This window comes from Aedes albopictus, chromosome 3, assembly GCF_035046485.1.
Source record: "Aedes albopictus strain Foshan chromosome 3, AalbF5, whole genome shotgun sequence".
NCBI classification, from domain to species: domain Eukaryota; kingdom Metazoa; phylum Arthropoda; class Insecta; order Diptera; family Culicidae; genus Aedes; species Aedes albopictus.
This window is the reverse complement of record NC_085138.1, coordinates 321,584,489-321,606,234: the sequence shown is the minus strand read 5'-3', so window position 1 is coordinate 321,606,234 and position 21,746 is coordinate 321,584,489. Positions and strand designations below refer to the sequence as shown.

General features: G+C 43.1%; 2 protein-coding genes across 2 annotated transcripts in view; one reads left to right on the top strand and one right to left on the bottom strand.

Annotated features, from left to right (window-relative positions):
* The window catches only part of LOC109401266 (LIM domain-binding protein 2), a 90,727-nt gene extending 70,284 nt beyond the window's left edge, over window positions 1-20,443 (top strand). The window contains exons 6-10 of the mRNA XM_062842791.1: window positions 1-173; window positions 773-985; window positions 1,174-1,297; window positions 1,358-1,491; window positions 14,036-20,443. Coding sequence (XP_062698775.1) covers window positions 1-173; window positions 773-985; window positions 1,174-1,297; window positions 1,358-1,491; window positions 14,036-14,323 — 932 coding nt within the window. The 3' untranslated portion in view covers window positions 14,324-20,443. The remainder of the gene's footprint in view (window positions 174-772; window positions 986-1,173; window positions 1,298-1,357; window positions 1,492-14,035) is intronic.
* On the bottom strand, window positions 2,899-4,707 carry LOC109402254 (uncharacterized). The gene is made up of 2 exons (XM_062842795.1): window positions 3,933-4,707; window positions 2,899-3,868 (listed from the first exon to the last, which is right to left on the bottom strand). Exons 1-2 carry the CDS (start codon window positions 4,046-4,048, stop codon window positions 3,616-3,618), a joined length of 369 nt encoding a protein of 122 aa, XP_062698779.1. The 5' UTR covers window positions 4,049-4,707; the 3' UTR covers window positions 2,899-3,615.
* Window positions 20,444-21,746: the final 1,303 nt, after the last annotated feature.

The window sequence follows — 21,746 nt, the reverse complement described above, 5'->3', positions numbered from 1 at the left end:
CTATAGGACGCACACTAATCCCTCGTTATTTTCGAAGTATCTTCGAAGGCGGTGTAACGGAACTGTACTTTAACCTGCGGCACTCGAAAGAGTCGTTTCACAATACATCCATTACGTTAGACTGTGACCAGTGCACGATGGAAACGCTGCACGGGAAACCTATGTACACCAAGGTAAGGAAAGGCCTTTGCTCAACCATAATCTTCAACATTAAACGTTCTCAGATAAATGTTTGACTTGTGAATTTCTGAAGGAACAAAGTTAAGTAAGAGGGTAGTTTCATCTCAGGATGTTTCCAAGTCTCCGGGGTACCAGATGTGAAATCATGCCTTCATTCTCAAAACATATGGCACGGAAGTGGACGTGAAGGCTCTGTGAAGACCTTAACCAGAATTTATGGTAGAGGTTCTTGCTTAGCTTCTGACAAAATTTGAAAAAAAATTGTGGTGAAATTTCGTGAAGAATGTTAAGCAAAACACCTTGAAGAACTTTGATTGAAAATTCAGTTTCAAACCCATTGCATTAGTAGGGAAAACATCCCCAAAAATTATAAATATTTGTTTTGGGGTCTTTCAAGAACTTTTCGAGAGATTTCTACAATAACCAATGGAGTTCTCATGAAAAGAAATAAAGAAAAAATAAATAGGGAGGCTGTTTCATCTGTTCTACTCAAAACGATGGAATGACGCGTTGTTTGAGACGATGACTTAATCCATCCTTGTTTAAAAAGGTTATCATCAACCTCTCCTAAATGTTCTTACATGTTTTGCAGGTCATTACCGAGGGACGCCTAATACTGGAGTTCACCTTCGACGATCTGATGCGGATAAAGTCGTGGCATTTTGCGGTGCGGGCGCACCGGGAACTGATACCCCGCTCAGTAGTGGCAATGCACACCCAACAGCCGGACCCGTCGATGCTGGAGCAGCTGACGAAGAATATCACCCGGCAAGGAATTACCAACTCGACACTAAACTATCTGCGCGTGAGTGGTGATGTTTTATAGACATTATCGGGAGGAGAAACGTGCGGCTTCAGTGTGCATCAGCCTGGAAAAGTGTTTCCATTCTTTCAGGAAGGATTCACTTTCGGGTGGTGGATCTGACCGCAGCACCCCATTTCCGATTGTTTTAACGTGTTTTTCCCTGTCCGTTTCTTTTTCCTCCCCCACAGCTATGTGTGATACTAGAACCTATGCAGGAATTAATGTCTAGGCACAAAGCGTACGCGCTGAGTCCGCGAGATTGTCTCAAAACTACGCTGTTCCAAAAGTGGCAACGGATGGTGGCACCGCCGGGTAAGTTGTGTTGGACGACCGATGACCGTAAAGTACTCAAAGAACCTAACCGTATTCCAGACGCGCAACGACCCGCCAACAAGCGAAGAAAACGCAAGGGATCCAGTTCCGGCGCGGGCGCGGGCAACGCTGGACCACCGGCGCCGAGTAAAAAACGATCACCGGGACCGAACTTTTCGCTGGCGTCGCAGGTGGTAAGTAGAATATGTGTTTTTAATTTCATTTTGATGTGAAAATATCTAAATAGTAACACAGATACATTGGCTAACGCCAAGAATTGCACAGTTCATTTTCTAAAAGATACATTCAGCTCGCTCCATTAGCCATTTTTTTTAATACTGTTTGGAGGGCTGCTCCGTGCTTTCTGTGAAACTTTGCTGGAAAGTGTACTGCCCCTACTCGCAAAACAGTCCCGTATGAATAGGAAACCCAGCAAAGAGGACACTGTTATGCGAGTGGCAGCAGTGTACTGGCCTAGCATTAATAGGTACATTTTGGTATTTTTACTTTACCATACCGATTAGACTAAGGTCTGGGTGTCTTCTGCTGTACGTAGGAGTCGTCTCCATTCGACTCGGTCCATGGCTGTGCGTCTACAGTATACGCTCTACGCATATAGTCCTCCACTTAATCGACCCATTTCGCTCGCTGCACAGCACGTTGTCTTGTACCGGCCAGATGCCTCAACGTCCCGATTATAGCGGTGTGGACGATGGTTCGTTCTCTTAGCAGCTAATGCTACAGCTCGTGGTTCATTCGTCTTCTCCATGTTCCGTCGAGTGCGTTAGTTATCTGCACATATTGTCGTATGGTTCGTGCCCATGTAGGACCACACATCAAATCTGTGTTTTGTACCTAAATTATTAACTTCGTGCGACGGAGATATTTGTTCGATCGTAGAGTTCTGCGTAATCCAAAGTAAACTCGATTTGTAACCACAATTCTGTAGCACCATTTGAAAAGGGCTTGCAAACATTAGGTAACAATGACTTCGCACGTCGCTGCTAAGCCCCCATCAACATACCCACACAAACTAAGCTTACTTACTTACCGATCAGGCTAAGGACGGGGTGGCCTCTGCTGTACATAGTAGCCGTCTCCATTCCACTCGGTCCATGGCTGTTTGTCTCCAGTGCCGCACTCTGCGTAGAGTCCGCAGATCGTCCTCCACTTAGTCGACCCACCTAGCTCGCTGCGCTCCACTTCTTCTTGTACCGGTCGGATGACTCTCGAGAACCATTTTAGTCGGGTTGCTATCCGACATCCTGATGACGTGACCCGCCCACCGTAGCCTCCAGATTTTCGCGGTATGGACGATGGTTGGTTCTCTCAGCAGCTGATGCAGCTCGTGGTTCATTCGCCTTCTCCAAGTCCCGTCTTCCATCTGCACTCCGCCGTAGATGGTACGCAACACCTTCCGTTCGAAAACTCCAAGGGCGCGTTGGTCCTCTGCACGTAGGGTCCATGTTTCGTGCCCATAGAGGACAACCGGTCTAATCAGCGTTTTGTTGATGGTTAACTTCGTGATACGGCGAACTTTATTCGATCGTAGAGTTTTGCGGAGTCCAAAGTAAGCACGATATTCTGCCACAATGCGCCTCTGAATTTCTCTGCTGGTGTCGTTGTCGGCGGTCACCAGTGAGCCCAAGTACACGAATTCTTCAACCCCCTCGATTTCATCACCGTCGGTATAAATTCGGGGTGGCGGGCGCGGTGATTCCTCCCTGGAGCCCTTTGCCATCATGTACTTTGTCTTCGACACATTAACGACTAATCCGATTCGTCTGGCATCACTCTTTAGTCGGATGTACGTTTCCGCCATCGTCTCAAATTTACGAGCAATAATATCAATATCATCAGCGAAACCAAGCAGCTGAACGGACTTCGTAAAAATCGTTCCACTCGTGTTTATCCCCGCTGATCTAATATTGGGTTACTCCTCAAACCAAATCAAAATAGAGCCAAATTCAACTTGTAAACATTGTGTATTTAGGTCTTCTTATCAGGTCCCCTGTGGGGCAAGCCTCCTCTCTCTCTCTCTTCTAGGGTCCCTATCTACTATGGCTCCTTACGAGCGATGCCTTCATGCTACAAAATCTTCATGCCTAGGTCTTTGAGATTAAGTTTCGTGCATTTCTCACCGCTCCGCTACCTCCGCAATCGCTTGACGCCCACCACTGCGCCGCCGTCGAACTTCTGATCGGGCGCGGTCCCACCTCCTCGGGACTGATGAGAAGCTCTATCTACACGAGAGGCCGAATGCCCTCTACGTCTCGCCTCTTGGTCGATCTTGTCTCCTTGGGGTCAAACGTCGGCGGTTAGCGCTGCTGTTGCCACTTGCCGCGATCCAAGGACAGCGCATGGAATAACGGGACCCAATCGTCCGACTTGATGAACGCTCCCCCTCTTGACGTGTAGCAGCAGCCGCGGCGGATGATGACGGGGATCTCCAGCCAACAGGCCAGAATGGCTGCAATCCTGAACGTGAATCCTCTCTCTCGGCTGGTCGCGATGTCCGTTGTCGATTCGGATTCAGCCGTGGTTATGAATGGTTCCACAAAACAAAAGGCCCTGTCAAACAACGTTTGTTTAGACATAACATTTCTTTTATGCACGATTGCGGCAAATAACTCACCCTTCGGGGCCTTTCGTGTGTTCCTGCCTGATCCGATCTGACGGACGACCGACCTCCCTGCCGGCTGAGCCACCTCCTGTTCCGAATGCGTTGCTGTGCCTGTCGAATGCAACCATGTTAATGTTTGTGTCTGCACGTGGTTAACTCGTGGACTTACTTTTGCTGGGCGATCCAAGTGTGGAGAACCGCGTAAGAACCGGCCGTGTGCTACCAGTTGTGCGACGTGGATGCAGTCGGAAGATTTAATCCTGTGCAAAATGTAAGGATTAGATGGTGTCTTATGCCGGCAAGGGCGGAACTTACAGCGGGTACCGGAATATGTTGGCACCGTCCTTCCAGCAGCTAAGAGTCACTGATTGGCCGTCGAAATCCTTGCCTTATGTGTGGAATCCTGGACGCAAAGATGGTCGCCGCCGCCGGGTTACTGGTTGGTGTCTTGCCCGGCCCGCAGGTCTGGAGATTTGGCCCGATTCCGTTCTCACTACACTTATTTTCTTTCGCAAACTAGTGGCACCACGCGCGGTTGCTGTTGTCGTCGGTGCGGGTTCTCGTTCTGCCGCTGTTGTGTCAGCGGAAATGAAAACGTCACTCTTCGTTGGTGGTAGCAGTGCAGCCAGCGAGGTGATGAAATTTTTTATTTGTAATTCCTTTCAAGCGAGGAACAGGGCTGAGCGGTATTTTAGTTCTCTTTTGATTGCACACTGATTAAATTATGACCATAAATACACCTTAGTAAATGTTTCTCATCAAAGCGAACCTTAGTACGCAACACTAATTACACCCTCTAAAGCAATGTTGAACAGCAAGCACGAAAGACCATCACCTTGCCGTAACCCTCTGCGAGATTCGAAGGGACTCGAGAGTGTCCCTGATACTCGAACTACGCACATCACACGATCCATCGTCGCCTTGATCAACCGTGTCAGTTTATCCGGGAATCCGTATTCGTGCATAATCTGCCATAGCTGTTCTCGATCGATTGTATCATACGCCGAATTGAAATCGATGAACAAGTGATATGTGGGTACGTTGTATTCGCGGCATTTCTACAACACCTGGCGGATGGCGAACATCTGGTCCGTTGTAGCGCGTTCACCCAGCCTGATATTGCCCCACGAACTCTCTTGCAATCGGTGATAGTCGGCAGCATAAAATTTGAGAGAGTATCTTGTAGGCAGCGCTCAGTAGTGTGATCGCGCGGTAGTTCCCGCAATCCAACTTTTGCCCTTTTTGTAGATGGGACACACGATACCTTCCATCCATTCCTCCGGTAATACTTACATACATACATTTATTTGTTCCACATCATTAAGACAAGACATAATCAACAATAGTACGCCACAATACTCGGTTTGTGGCTGCCGCTCTCCATCCTCGGTCACGCCCAATGCTCGCCAAGTCACGCTCCACCTGGTCCGCCCATCGTGCTCTCTGCGCTCCACGCCTTCTTGTGCCAACTGGATCCGTTGCAAACACCAGCTTTGCAGGGTTGTTGTCCGGCATTCTTGCAACATGCCCTGCCCACCGTATCCTTCCGGCTTTGGCCACCTTCTGGATGCTGGGTTCGCCGTAAAGTGCAGCGAGCTCGTGGTTCATCCTTCTCCGCCACACACCGTTCTCCTGCACACCGCCGAAGATCGTTCTTAGCACGCGTCGCTCGAAAACTCCGAGTGCTTGTAGGTCCTCCTCGAGCATGGTCCATGTCTCGTGCCCGTAGAGGATTACCGGTCTTATTAACGTTTTGTACATGGTGCATTTGGTGCGTGGGTGAATCTTTTTCGACCGCAGTTTCTTCTGGAGCCCGTAGTAGGCCCGACTTCCGCTGATGATGCGCCTCCGAATTTCACGGCTCACGTTGTTGTCAGCCGTCAGTAAGGATCCGAGGTAGACGAATTCCTCCACCACCTCGAAAGTATCCCCGTCTATCGTAACATTACTACCCAGACGGATCCGGTCATGTTCGGTTCCGCCTACCAGCATGTACTTTGTTTTTGAGGCATTCACCACCAGTCCGACCTTTGCTGCTTCGCGTTTCAGGCTGGTGTACAGTTCTGCCACCGTTCCAAATGTTCTAGCGATAATGTCCATGTCGTCCGCAAAGCACACAAATTGACCGGATTTTGTGAAAATCGTTCCCCGGCTGTTGAGCCCGGCTCGTCGCATCACACCTTCCAGCGCGATGTTGAAGAGTAGACATGAGAGTCCGTCACCTTGTCGCAGTCCCCGGCGAGATACGAATGAACTGGATAGTTCACCCGAAACCCTTACGCAGTTTTGCACACCGTCCATCGTTGCTTTAATCAGTCTAGTTAGCTTCCCAGGAAAGCCGTTTTCGTCCATGATTCTCCATAGCTCTGCGCGGTCGATACTATCGTATGCCGCTTTGAAGTCGATGAACAGGTGGTGCGTTGGGACCTGGTATTCACGGCATTTCTGGAGGATTTGCCGTACGGTAAAGATTTGGTCCGTTGTCGACCGGCCGTCGATGAAGCCGGCTTGATAACTTCCCACGAACTCATTTGTTTTAGGTGACAGACGACGGAAGATGATCTGGGATAGCACTTTGTAGGCAGCATTCAAAATAGTGATCGCCCTGAAGTTCTCACATTCCAAATGGTCGCCTTTCTTGTGAATGGGGCAGATTACCCCTTCCTTCCACTCCTCCGGTAGCTGTTCGGTTTCCCAGATCCTGACTATCAGCCGATGCAGACAGGTGGCCAACTTTTCTGGGCCCATCTTGATGAGTTCAGCTGCGATACCATCCTTACCAGCTGCTTTGTTGGTTTTGAGCTGGTGAATGGCATCCTTAACTTCCCTCAGCGTGGGAGTTGGTTCATTTCCGTCCTCCGCTGCACTGGCGTCGTCGTTCCTTCCGTTGCCGTGGGCTCCCGTGCCTACGTTCTCCACGCCGTTCAGGTGCTGATCGAAGTGCTGCTTCCACCTTTCGATCACCTCACGTCCGTCCGTCAAGAGGCCTCCGTCTTTATCCCTGCATATTTCGGCTCGCGGTACGAAGCCGTTGCGGGATGCGTTGAGTTTCTGATAGAACTTCCGTGTTTCTTGGGAACGGCACAGCAGTTCCATTTCTTCACACTCCGCTTCTTCCTGGCGGCGCTTCCTCCTCCCAAATCCTCCTCCCAAATCTTGGTAATGACCCAGTGTAGTACTCTCACCAGTGCTTCTCCACCGTATTTTAGAAGCTCGCTTGGTAGTTGATCTGCTCCAGCGGCTTTGTTGCTTTTCAACCGGCCAACCTCCTCCTCAATCTCTTGGAGGTCAGGGGCCGGAAGGTGGTGCTAATAGTAATGCTGCCGCCACCTCTTGACCACCTCACGCTCGCTCGTGAGAATATTCCCGTGATTGTCTCGGCACATGTCGGCTTGTGGCACAAAGCCTCTGCGCGAGCGTTTCAGCTTCCCGTAGAACTTTCGTGTGTCCTTAGCGCGGTACAGCTCTTCTATCGCTTCGCGATCTCGTTCTTCCTGCTGGCGCTTCTTCATCCGGAGGACTGAGTTCTGTCTGTTCCGCGCCTGTTTGTAACGTGCCTCATTCGCTCTCGTACGTTGTTGCAGAATTCTCGCCCATGCTGCATTATTCTCGTTTTTCAATTGTTCACATTCGCCGTCGTACCAGTCGTTTCTGTGATCCGAAGCCGCGAAGCCTAGTGCTGTAGCCGAGGTACTACCTTTGGCGGGTCTGATGTCCCTCGCCCTCCAGCCATCTTCAAGTGTAGCTGCGCCAAGCTGCACTTCCGTTGGTAGGGCCACTGCTAACTGCTACGCGTAATCTTGAGCCACTTCTACGTTACGCAGCTGCTCGATGTTGAGCCGCGGCGTTCGACTTCGACGCGTGGTGATAACTGTCGAATGTTTTGAGCGCATGCATACAACGACTAAGTAGTGATCCGAATCTATATTCGCACTGCGGTATGTGCGGACATTGGTTATATCCGAGAAGAATTTTCCGTCGATTGAAACGTAGTCGATTTGGTTTTCTGTTTGACGGTCGGGTGATCTCCAGGTGGCTTTGTGAATATCTTTGCGGGAGAAGAAGGTGCTTCGGACTACCATACCACGGGAGGCTGCGAAGTTTACACATCGCTGGTCGTTATCATTCGATACGGCGTGTAGGCTGTTTCGCCCGATTACCGGTCTGTACATTTCCTTCCTTCCTACCTGCGCGTTCATGTCGCCGACAATGATTTTCACGTCACGCGGCGAGCAACCATCGTATGTTTGCTCTAACTGCGCGTAGAACGCTTCTTTCTCGTCATCGGGTCTCCCTTCGTGTGGGCAGTGGACGTTGATGATGCTGTAGTTGAGAAACGGCCCTTAACTCTCAACATGCACATCCCTGGGTTGATCGGCTGCCACCCAATCACACGTTGTCGCATCTTGCCCAACACTATAAATCCTGTTCCCAGTTTATTGGTGGTGCCACAGCTTTGGTAGAAGGTAGCCGCTCGATGCCCGCTTTTCCACACTTTCTGCCCAGTCCAACAAAGTTCCTGCACCGCCACGATGTCGAAGTTGCGGAGATGTAGTTCATCGTACATTATCCTGTCACATCCTGCTAAACTGAGTGACTTGCAATTCCATGTTCCAAGTTTCCACTCGTAGTCCTTATTTCGACGCGTGGGTCTTTGCCGATTGTATCGAGTCGTATTTTCTCCTATGTTATTCGCAATGGGGATTTTTACGGGTGGCTTATTGGGCCTACGCCTACACTCCTGTCTCGCGGGAAGGTCATCGTGCCAGTTCTGTTTAACGTCCCAACCAACACTGGGACGACCACGCTGATGGGGCTACCACCTTGGATCTAGCTGGGATCTAGCTAGCCGCTAGATGCCAGAACAGACGCTGTTTGAGCCGCACCTCCTTGGTGAACAGACGCTCGGGTCGTACCTTCTCAATCTAGCTGAAATCAGAAGGACAACAGTACCCAGGCTACACTACCAGCTAAGCACACAACTCTTAGCTGGCGGTCTTTGTCATCGCTTGACCTTTTGGAAGCATGAGGTAGGAACTTGTGAGGACCAGAGCTATGTTGGACGCTCTCCATATCGACTCACCGTATTGCAGCCCATTCTTACAAGTCTGTCCTTAATTAACGATTACTACTTCAGTAACAAACGCATCTTTAGGGGAAATAAAAGCTACTGATATTCTTGTGTTACGATGATAAATTTGATACACTCTATGATCGCATAACTGTCCCATATGAATAGGAAACTTATATGAATAGGATTGATATGCGATCACAGGCAGTACAGCAGCCAACAATAATGGTTGTATCCTATACATATAACTGAAATCAATATTGTTTGTACAATTATGCTACTTTTCCCCGAATGTCGTTTCCCCGAACGCCATTTCCACGAATGTCCCTTTTCCTCGAATGCCGTTTCCCCGAATGCCTGTTTCCCCGAAACACGTAAGAAATATTAATGTTAAATCATAAGTTTTTATATATTCTTTAAAAAAATATGTATGTAGGGTAATTTTCCAATTGTGGGACGGCTAAAAACTCGCCTATTGTTGCACACTCCAAGTTATTCTCATGAGGTGTGCAACAATGGACTACCCGCTTGGCGCATACCCACAGTTGATCAGCAGGAGTAAATCCATTTTATTTTGTTTGGTGAAAAGCATCTAAACTTGAATTACTTGAAATAGAAAGCTTTTACTGAAAAAATATTTGGTAGGCTTAATAGAAGTCACCATTGTGCACAACCACTACCAAATATTTTTTCGAATAATGTATTCCACTTCGATAAATTTGCCTTTAGATGCTATTCGCCGTGTAATATTTTTGCGATTTACTTTTAGCGATTTTTCGCGCATAGAAGCTAGCGCCACATTGGTCGATGCGGAGAGTAGGAAAACAGACGATGTAGTTAATTCATTGGCAATTTTTTAACCGTGCAAAATTTCTAGTGAGCCGGGGCCCGTGGCGTAGTTGGTCACACGTTCGCTTCATATGCGGATGGTCATGGGTTTGATTACCAGCCCCGGCACTTGCAATTTTTCGTCAGTTGCTCTTCCCCCGAGAGCGGCTGGCACCGACCCTTTTCTGAGCCTCGTGGCTCAAACGGACCCGGATATCTGGACATCGGCAAACTGCTACTCATAATGGACCCTCAATCGGACTGGAAAGGAACAACGGCCATCTATCATCTTTGTGCTCATCATTCTACCATGTATTGAGTAGAAAAGTGAAAGCAGCAGAAAGGCAAACCAGTTCGATAAAGAAGAATAGAATATAAATCTAGACGGCTGTACACAATATAAGTGCAGCCGTCAATTGGGTTTTTAAATCAAGAAAAATGTACCCAGACATCCAGTAATCGTAAAAGATGTTGTTTAAGATGATAAAGTGGAGGCCTTGTGCGTGCATGCCTTCATTTAGGCGCATGTAAAATGTACGCATATCGCCTCCAGTTTAACATCTTATTCAACATCTTATACGATCACTGGTTGACTGCCGGTGGACGCATAAATGTCCCATGTGCAAAAACAGACAAACGAGAAAATCGCGTCCAAAGTTCGAAAAAAGTAAATTGTCTCAACTATGAAGTATAAGTGCTGAATCGTGTTCTAACATCACCCAATTTTGAATTTGAGCACTAATTTTTGTTTTAGAGCGATTTTATAGTTCCATAGGATTTCCAATGAAACGTGACGCTTATGCGTCCACTTTTAAGAATGTTACAAATCGGCCTTGCATTTTTTCAACAATTTTCGGAACAAACTACCTATTTTTATATCTCCATATGATAGTACCCCATGATACATGGTCATGGGCTGCAAAATCTCAATATTGCCAAAAATGCACATGGGACAATTATGCTTCCACCGGCAGTTGACTGGTATCGATTTTTTGATTTTATACGAAAGAGCACCTTTTTCTGAGCCACTATGATTTTTTTCAGGTTTTTAGAACTTTATTTTGGTACCGAAAATCTATTACAAAAAGATTTTTTGAAATCACCTTTTGACAGATGGGTAACTGTTTGACAGCTCCACTCAGTACAAAATGCGACGAGGGGTGATTCGACAAATCGCTCCCATACAAACTTCAAATCGATTTTTAAATAAGTTCCCGGTCATCAAAATTCATGAAAATTTGGATTTCGGCTCAGTTTCGCATGCAGATTCAGAATATGGAATAATCTCAACACCGCTAAAGAAGCCAATAGAAATCGCTCACGTAGTGCCCTAGTGGACAATAGAGCTGTAAATTGGGTTAAGTGATTAGGAATAAAAAAAAAATCTAGTGAAACGACATTAGCTGTATTTATAACAATAACTTCCGTATTGAAACATGAAAGAACTGCCTTCTTTGAAAGAAGGCGGTTTTTCAAACAAACTATATTACCTGGGATGTTAACAAAAACTTTAGCATTAAAACTTGAAAGAACCGCCTTCATCTAAAGAAGGGAAAGAAAGAAGTTCTAGTAAAACGACATTTAACGTCACACTAAACACTACAAATGTCACCTTCTTTCAAGGAAGATCTAGACTAGCTGTAATATCTATCTATCTTCTATAAATAAAAAAGGAATGGTGTTTGTATGTCCCGAATAGGCTCGGGAACGGGCCAACGGATCTACACCATTCTTTCAGTGTTCCATTCGTGCAGGGCTCCGACGTGTTTGTACGAAACAATAATTGAGATAATCGATCTGGACCGCACCGAAACGAGAAAGTTTGAAATTCCATTTTGCGGGGCACTTTTCTACAGAGCTACATGTCAAAAAACAGTAGGCAGGCAAAGCGACGTTTGCCGGGACAGCTAGTTAACAAAAATTATATCATTAAAACTTGAAAGAATCGCCTTCATTCAAGGAAGGTAAATTTCCTAGTGAAATGGCACTAGCTATATTTGATGATGATGATGATGATGATTGTGTACCCACCATCAGCGCAAGGATTACCTATGGCTGCAGAGTCATACCGGAAGGGAATGATCTACCTGATGGTTTGTTGTAGCAGGGTAAGCTAAATTTACTGGAGACCTTCGGAAGACAACACGATGGTTGTTATCTCGTGACAAAGTCTGGCCATCCCACGAACATTTGTCCAGAAACCAGTTCATTTAGCTTCCTTAGGCTACCCCTCCCAATATCCCAAGTATCATATAATTTGAATATATTTAATTATATAAATGATCTATTACCTGATTTTACCTGAAACAATAAATATTATGATTATGATACATAGAATGTTAATTGACTTACATTACAATTTCAACTTTATTTACCTGAACAGCGCTGAAACAAATCGTTATTTTATTAAAGTTGAAGTTAAAATCAAGCAAACAACACGGAAAAATTGTATATTAGTAGTAAAAAACAATATACAAAAAAAAAATAAAAATAATAAAAAAAGAACTATATACAAAAATAAAGCAAAACGCAGAAAAGTAAACCAAATTTTGATCTCATAATTTTCCTGCATTTAAACCAAGCTGGAAAATTACGAAATCAAAATTGGTAATGGTAGATCTTACGCCGTAACGCACCATTATAAGGTGATCTACCCACGTTACGGGTATGGCACTAGCTATATTTATAACAAAAACTTCGGCATTAAAACTTGAAAGAACCGCCTTCTCTGAAAAAAGGGTAAAGTTTTAGTGAATCAGTATTAACTATAATGTCAAGTTACATAAGAACTCCAAAGGACAGCCATCTTTGTAGGAAGGAAGATTCCTATGACTGTTTGCTGGTCGGAAATGTTAGCTGTAATGGTAACAAATATTTAAGAAATGAACCTTGATAAAAGCGGCCTACACACCAAATTGTTTGAAATCAGCAAAATAAATTGCTGAATTTCAGCAACATTTTTGCTGAATTTCAGCACAAAGTTGCTGATCAACTGTCAAAATTGCTGGATGGTTCAGCAAATTGAAAAATTATTGCTGATATTCAGTTAATTCGTATTGCTGAATGCAATCAGCACAAAAAAACAGCAAAGTTTGCTAAATACCAGTAAACAAAATTTTCAGTGTAGGTTACAAAAAATTAATGATAATTTAGCATCTAATGATTTTTTGATAGTACATCGAATAAAGTAAATATAGAAAAATATGTTTCGGGGAAACGTGCTTATTCGGGTAAACGGCATTCGGGGAAAAGGGTTATTCGTGGAAACGGCAAACGGGGAAACAGCGTTCGGGAAAAAGACATTCGGGGAACCGACATTCGGGGAAAAGTAGCACAACCTGTTTGTACTTATTGCTAGTCACATAGAACTATATATATATGACGAACAATTTCTTATTCTTATTTCTTATTCCATTTAGACCGATGGGCATCAATATTCTTCGGATGACGACTGAAAATAATAAGAACAGCGATTATATCACCCCGATTAAGCAGCTTGCCGACACAGCAGGAGGAGCTGGTTTCGATTGTTCGGATTATCCTTGCTGTTATGTACTACGCTTTGTATGTTAACATTTATGTACAGATATTTCTAAGGAAAATCTGAAATTCATACATTTTCAGCTTCTAAGAATTATATGTAGGTATTAGGATTGCTTTTGCAAAAAAAAAAGTTGATAGCAAAGGCCAAAATCAGACACCAAAGAGGCAAACAGATAAAATAATGGTAAACATGACATAGTGGAACAGTTGAAAAATAGATATGCAAAATTTGTCGAAGTATAAGTGCAAATTGATAATGGATAAGGGCCGGTGTAAATGTACGAAAACCATATACAAATGCATGCATGAATGATGGATTTAGAAAATATGAAATAGGCTTAAATTATGAATGAAGGAAACAAACGATTAAATACTTATTAAATACTTTTAAGGTGGTTGAGAATGAACTCGTCAGACGGAATACGATTTTAAACATTATTGTTTACCAGACCGAATTACCCAATGATCTGTTGTGCAAAATGACCGCATATCAGTCCGATCCATAATTGTGGTTATCGTTAACAAGTCCTTATCATGCTGTTTCGACGCTTTTCTTTCTTTCTTGTACCAAGTTTCCGTATACTAACTGCCAATCATTGGAAGGAGAGACAACAAACGTTCTTCTTACACCGATTTTCACTTTCTAATTTTTCTATTTTTGTCTGCTTCGCAGGACGTAATGGTGGTAGGTGAACCGTCCCTGATGGGCGGCGAGTTTGGCGACGAAGACGAACGGCTCATTACCAGGCTAGAAAACACGCAGTACGATGCGGCCAATTCCCTCGAGCACGATAGTCACAACGCGTTCGGCGGCCATAACGATTCGCCGATGACGGGTCCGGGCGGCCCTGGCGGTCCCAACTCGTGGCAGGTGGACCGGGGAGGCGGCCCCGGGGTGCCGAACAACAGTGGACCGGCCAGTCAGGATTCGGACAAGAAGAGCCCCTCGGTGTCCCAGTGACAGTTGTAATATTATAGGGTGAAGGAGGAGAACCCGTAGAGCAGAGCGGAGCGCACCCTAGCTGCTGCAGAGCTCTACAGACCGTAGCCCTCCCCTACCGCCACGGAACCGTGGCACCGTGTGTGACCGACGACCGTGCGCGCATACATACCAAGAATTAGACGCAACAGAAAGAAACAAAAACCGGAAGCGAACCGAAGCAACGGCAACAACAACAACCGAATGCTCATCTTCTCTGCACGAATTCCCGTCGGGGTCTTAATCCGGTATCCGGATTAACCGACGGCGACGTGGGACGGGTAGCATGCGCCATCATTATCCATCGGTGCCGGATTCGGACGTTCGGGGGAGAGCTGTCCGCGACCGAATCCGGAACCCTTTAGTTTCGTTCTCCTGCGGCTTACAAGATTTCCTAGTGTTTATCGAGCGAGCGAGTTTTTTTTTTCTCGGACGTGATGCTCCGATATTTGGTATTTGGGGTTGATGGGATAGCGACCATCACACACTGCCGGAAGGTTAGGTGGTTGCGAGTGTTAAGGTTTAGGTTTGGATAGGGATGTTCTGTTGTTCATTGATTGCGGCCACTGGATAGCTTTCATAATTTCAAACAGCTTTTATCGGGATTTTTGTTGCGTGACGTAGTTTCAAGGATTTCTTTCCGGGATTCTTCTTGGATTATTTTTTCTGTAGTTCCTTTAATTTCCTGTAATTTACTCCCGGAATTTCCGAAATGTGTCCCACCGGGATTATTCCCGGAGTTTCATCCGAGATGTTCTTTCAGTTAATTCTCTTAGTGGCTTTCCTTGATGGCTTTTGCAGTTTTTATTTTGCGAGATTTTTGCAAGATTTTTGAACGAGTTTTTGCAATAACTGTTTCCACTGATTCCCAGAATTCATTCTGGAATTCGTCTCAGGATTTCTCTCGAAATTGAATCCATGATTCTTCTTTGCATTCCTTCCGCGATTCCTCCTTGGACTTCTACTGCGATTCCTTATTGTAATTCTTCCGCAGTTTCTCTCAAAATTCTTCCCGCGATTTCTTTCGGAGTTCCTCCTTGAATTTTCCGGTATTAGGGTAGTGGACGTATTTTGGCCCGGGCATGTATTTTGGCCCACCCTGGGATTTTTGTTGCATTTATCATATAATCTCTACAAAATCTTAGCAATAGATTATAGGAAGTTCCAATAATCATTTGCCAAGATTTTGTAGATATTATATGATAAATGTAACAAAAATCCCAGGGTGGGCCAAAATACGTCCACTAACCTACTTTCCGGTATTGCTTCCGGGATTTCCAGAAATTGTTCCTGGAATTTATACCAGAGTTGTTCCCAAGATTTCTGTAGTTTTTCTGTGTTTCCAATTTTTTTTTTGCTGGATTCCTTCCGCAGATCCCTCCAAAATTTATTCAAAGTTTTTTTTAGGGATTCCTCTTAGTGGTTTTCTGGAATGACAATTTAGCAGTTTCTTCCGGGATTGTTCCGAGATTTCTCCAGATGTTCTTCCAGGGGTTACCGGGATTTCTCTTAGTGTACCTCAGGGATTTCAACAGTAGCTCCTTCCGTGATTTTTCTTAGAGGTTTTCATATTTACTCCTGAAATTTATCTTATATTTTGTTCCGAGATTAGTTCTCATTTTTTAGAGATTTTCCGGTTTTTCCTTAGGATTTATTCCGCAATTCCTCTCGAGATTATTTCAATAAGTCTTCCCGGAGTATCTCTTAAGATTTCACCTGGATTCCCTCAGATATTTGCCCGGAAATTTCTTACAAGGATCCTAGGAGGTATTCCGAGAAAAAAACTCCTGGAGGAAAACCCCTGCAAGAACTGCGGGTGTAACTATTAGAGAAATCCTAAAAGAAACATCCATAATCAGGCACACTTTTCTATAGTGATACAGGGAAGAACTCCGGGAGTAATCCCGGGAATATCTCTAAGCAAATCTCAGGAGGATTACTGCAAGAAATTCTGGGATAAATTGCGAGGAAAAGTCTGGAAAAACCTCTGTAAGAAATTGCTGGAAGAACTTCACGAGATATATCAGCAAAAGATCCTGCAAATTTCACAAAAAAGTACTCCGGAAGAAACCCCGTGAAAATCTCGAAAGGAGTCCAAGATAAATCCTAAGAAACTCTAAGAGACATCCCGGGCGCAACACACGTAGCTAATTCTACGAGAAACATCGACAGAGATCTCAGGTGAAACTTCTAGAGAAATCCTGCGAGAACCTCTAAGAAATTCAATTTGCACAAATTTTTGGATCAACTCCGGGAGAATTCCCGTGAGGACTCTGGGAGGAATACAGGGGAATCCTCTGTAAGAAATCGCGAGAGCAATTTCTGCAGAAAGTGCGTGACAAACTCCTGTAGAAATTCTGAAAGCAGCTCCAAAAGATATCCCAGGAATAACTTTTGAGAGAATCCCACGAAAAACTCTGGGAGAAAAACTTCTGGGGAAACCCCGGAAAAAATCGAAAGGAATTGCGGAAAATTACTCAAGAGGTATTCCTTGAGAAAAACTAAGACTACATCTGTGAAATATCCTGGGAGAAACAATTGTAGAAATTCCGGTCGAAACTCGATACAAAAGCTCACGAACAATTCTTGAAGAAATTATCAACGGAACTCCGGAAGAAATCCCGTGTATGACAATACAGAGAAAACCTCTGAATCCCGAGCATGGCTTCTGCAGAATCATCGTAATAAACTCCGGGAGAATTTCTGGGAGCGGGAGGTACTCTAGTGGAAATCCCAAGAATAGCTCTTGTAGAATTTTGGTGAAATCCCACAACAAGCTCTGGGAGAAATCCAAGGAAAAACTCTCGGGAAAATCTCGGGAAGCACACCGGATGGAACTGTGGGAAATCATTTCAGAGTAATTCCTGGAGAAACTCGGAGACATCTGAGAAATATACATATCTGATAAATAAACAGTGGAAGTAAGCCGACAAAAATTTCTTGGAGAAAACAAGGAATTTCAGCGAGCAAACTTCGTGACTTTAGGAGCAATACCTGTGGAAGAAATCCTGCAGGATGAAAAACTCCAGGAGAAATCAGGAACCCTGGAAGATTCTTAAGCAAAACCCTGAAAAAAAAAATGCTACAATCTTGGAGAAATTCTGGTGGAAATCTGGGAGGAATTCAAGGAAAACTAAGAAAAATGCCGAGAAAAAATATGGTATTTTGGAAGCAATCCTGGAAGGCATTTGAAAAGGTGTATCTCTTAAAGAATACCAGGCGGTATTTCTGGAGAAATCCTCGTGGAGAAGTTTCTGGAAGATTATAAACATCCTGATTCATCCTCGTTTGGTTATTTGGGGTTCGTCCTTTTAAACTATTTCCGCTTTGGTATCACATTTGGCATAATGCCATTCGACACATTCACCCTCATTCTTGTTTTCGATCGAATCCACTTTGAAACGTAAATCGCTCGCAATCCCGTTTACGCCAGAAAAATCAAATGCGATACGGGTTTGAACAAATCGAATACGTTCGAAAATCAATACGTCCGTAAAAAAGATTGAGGGTGAATACCGTTTGGTATAATACCGTTTTTTACGTTTACATTGAAGTGGTTTTTCCAGTCTTGACAAAATTTAAACATGTATAGATGTTTAATCTTGTTCGACGTTTCGGTCACATTTGACGCCTTCCTCAGGTAGAGTCCTTAGTTATTTATTTTATTGAAGGGTTTTACATGGTTAACTATTGACTGTTTTTCACATTATGCCAAACTAATTAACCCATTTGGACATTATGCCAAAGATAATTATGCGAAACAGCTTTATGCCAAATGGGATACTCCCTCCGCTTTTCAACTTTTTCTGTTTTCCGACGGGTCTGTGTGTCATTCGACGCAAATGTCGTATGGTATTAGGTCATTATGCATAACGCGCATTTGACGTAATGGTCATTTGGCATAATAAACACTAGGCATAAAAAAAGAACGTGATATAGACATTTGGTTTAAAGTTATTTGGTATAAGGTCGTTTGGCATGACGTTCATTTGGCATAATCGAAATGCACAATTCTTAATTATGCCAAGAGTCCATTATGACAAATGTCTTTATGCCAAATGACACAGACTCAAAAATAACGGTGCATTACGATTATGCCAAATGTCCGTAATGGCAAATGGCCGTTATACCAAATGATCTTATGCCAAACGAATTAAATTTCCCGCTCCGTTTTCCGATCATGCAACCTTAAACTACTATTTTGGTAGTTCATCCTATGCGCTATCGGCGTTATAGGAAATAGCAATCAATGAACATCAGTACATCTATCAACAATGGACACAATACTATCATAAAAACAGTAACCGAATGCTGTGGATAGTGTGTAATAGTTTCGAGAGGAATTTTGCAATATGAATACCATGTAGTTTTTGTTTGTTTCTTCTGTACAACAAAAAAAAAGATTAGGCGAACAGGATGGGTAGGACGGGATCGAGGAAGATTCCTAGACATTGGCGAGATGGAAAATGTTAGTGTATATCCTAAAGTAATGTAACTACAACCCGGGGTTACTTTTAGACAAAAAGAAAATGGGACGTTGTCAGCAGTAGAGTCGGAGCAGAGCAATGTGTTGAAATCCGCGGAACGAGAACGAAAGCGATCGTGTGCGTGCGTGCAAATGTGTTGACGAAACCAATCCTTAAACTTAGGTGTAAATCTTAATCGCGCGGTGTAAATGTGGGAATCTACTACTATTCGTTTTTAGTTCTTTATTTTCCTCGTGGAAATGAATGTCGAGTGAGAGTATACATGGGACTTACTCGTAAGAATACCTTTAGTTCGTTTATATTTTTCGATTATTTATTTAAAAAAATACATGCTAAAACCGAAAACCACAAATCAATGAATGGCTCTCCTAGGAAAGTCACTTGAATGGGGCGTGTTAAATTTGTTTGGATATCAACTACTTTGAGGACAACAAAAATGCCATTTTATCATGGCCAACACAGTCGATGTACCAGATCCACCTACATCAAAAATTTTGTATAAAAAATCATCAAAGAAAACATCCAATGTACTGCTCTAAAACTATTCAAACTCACAAATTTATAAACAGGAACTAAAATGCGATATGGAATTCTGTAAACAGGTAACAAGACACAAAACAACATTTAAACATCCCATAGGAAAATTACACTCTTTGAAAATACAGACACATAGACAACATACACACAAGAATGCACACTGTAATAACATTAAAATCAGAAGAAAAAAAACTATCAGAATGCTGAAAATGGGCGATGCGAGTGCAGAAAACTACCCGAATGAGAAAGTACTAGTGTATCTTAAAAAAAGTCTAGTATTTTAATGTATTAAACATAGGAAAATTAAAGAAAACTATTCTCTAAAAAGAATGCAACAAACAGAAAAAAAAACAAGTGGTTAAAAGTAAATATAAATAAAAGGCGTTTTCAGGCAAGCCACCAGACAAGAGTAAAGCAAAAAAAAAGTGGAAAACTAAATTATTTTAATCATGAATCTCTTTTTACAAAAACCCAGAAAATCACGACAAAAAGAGGACTTACCCCCGTTGAGCGAACAAAAGAAAGAATAATGAACCCGGAATATTAAACGATACACGTGTAAAAAGGTAAATACTCTAAAAAGTAAGCAAAAAAGCGAATGTACATTGACAAAACCAGAAATGAATTCAACCTAATAAAACAAAAAAAAAATGGAAAGAAAATAGCGAAAACCAACGGCAGAAAAAAGGAAACCACTGAAATAACCTATCGGAAAGCGAATTGTTTATAAATCGGGGAACTAAAATAAACCGGAATCATTCTGTGAACAGTAGTAATTGGCAAATCGGAACAATAGCAAACAGCAAAAAAAAAAACAAAAGAACAACAGAAGACGGTAGAGAATAAAGTAACCGAAAGAGATGAAGAGAGAAGAGAAAAAAAAAACATCGTCAGTATTTGTTATATAAACAATCATTAAGAAGAAAAAGAGTGATCATTAAGGAAAAATCATTATTTTTACGTGTATATCTTATTATTAAAATTATTATTGTAATTTAAAGAAAAAGGAAATAACAGAAAAAAGTGTTAGTAAATCATAATTTTACGCGAAAAAAAAAAACAATGAACATCCAAATTTGATGCGCAGGCGTATACGCTGTGTTGGAAGTGGAAGCGAAAGAAAATACCCTGCCGTACCTATAGATGAAGCTTCGAAAAGTTCGGGGTACCGGGTATCGTTTTCGGAGCACTGCCAGTTGTCACTCATAAAGTCATGTATGTGTTTGGTTTGTTGATTGGTTATGTTGAAATGATTTTGTATTTTTTGAAAAATGTATAGGACAGCCAGATTTTGTGTTAGAGTTAGGTATTCCTCCCAGTAGTCCTTTTCTTTTGATACAGATAGGGTAGTAGTAGGCAAAAGCACCTTTAAGTCTTAAACTCTGCATACCTGCTACGTGCTACCGAGCTTCCGCATCCACTACTAGAGGTCGAAAACGATGCAGTTATGAGCGGCCATGAAGGGTGAAGGCAAGGACCAGAGGCCGAGGTCAAGTGAAGCCTTGTGAAAGCCCTACTTACCCGGTGAATGTTGACCAAACTGTAGTGGCATTGTCCGTTGGATACACTACCGAACCCTCTCAAAGGGTTTTAAACGACATTGAGTTCACTGAGTGGGTATCTGAAAGGTAAATTTGGTTTTTTAATGACTACAAACGTAATCAGGTCATAATTGCTCTCCATAATAATTATTTATGCAATTTAGTATCATAATTTCTATTTAATACTAATTATTTCAGTATCATAATGACCTACTTTTCCGTACCGGTTCATTATGCAACTGAAATGAGTTGCATAATGAAAAAATAGTTGCATAATGTTCATAATGCTACTCATTTGAGTTGCATTATGAACATTATGCAACTCAAATGAGTTATGAAAAATCATTGCATTAAATTTAGTATGGAACTCGTTGCAAAACTCGATTTTTTCAGCACTCTTCGTATTTATCCAATGTACGACTCATGCTGAAAAAATCAACTTTTTGCAACTCGTTACATAAATAGCTATTATGTGATGAGTTGCAAAACGACGATTTTTAAAGCACGAGGCTTGCCGAGTTGGATAAATACGACGAGTGCTTTAAAAATCGAGTTTTGCAACGAGTTGCATACAATTTTTTTTGCAATGAAAGAAAAACCTTCATTAGAATATGATAGTTTCCATCAATATCATCGTGCTTCGCGGTGGTTGAATGGGGCCTTCCACGTGATCTATCGAGCAAGACCAGGGTGCAAAATGTTCATAGTCATTGACTGAAAACAGCATGAATTTGAATGATTCTGCACTGAATATTCAAAACAAAGAAAATCATTTTCGCTCTCCCTCTTCACACAGTCAGTCAATTCGTAGTCATTGAATATGAAGCCGATCGAGAAACA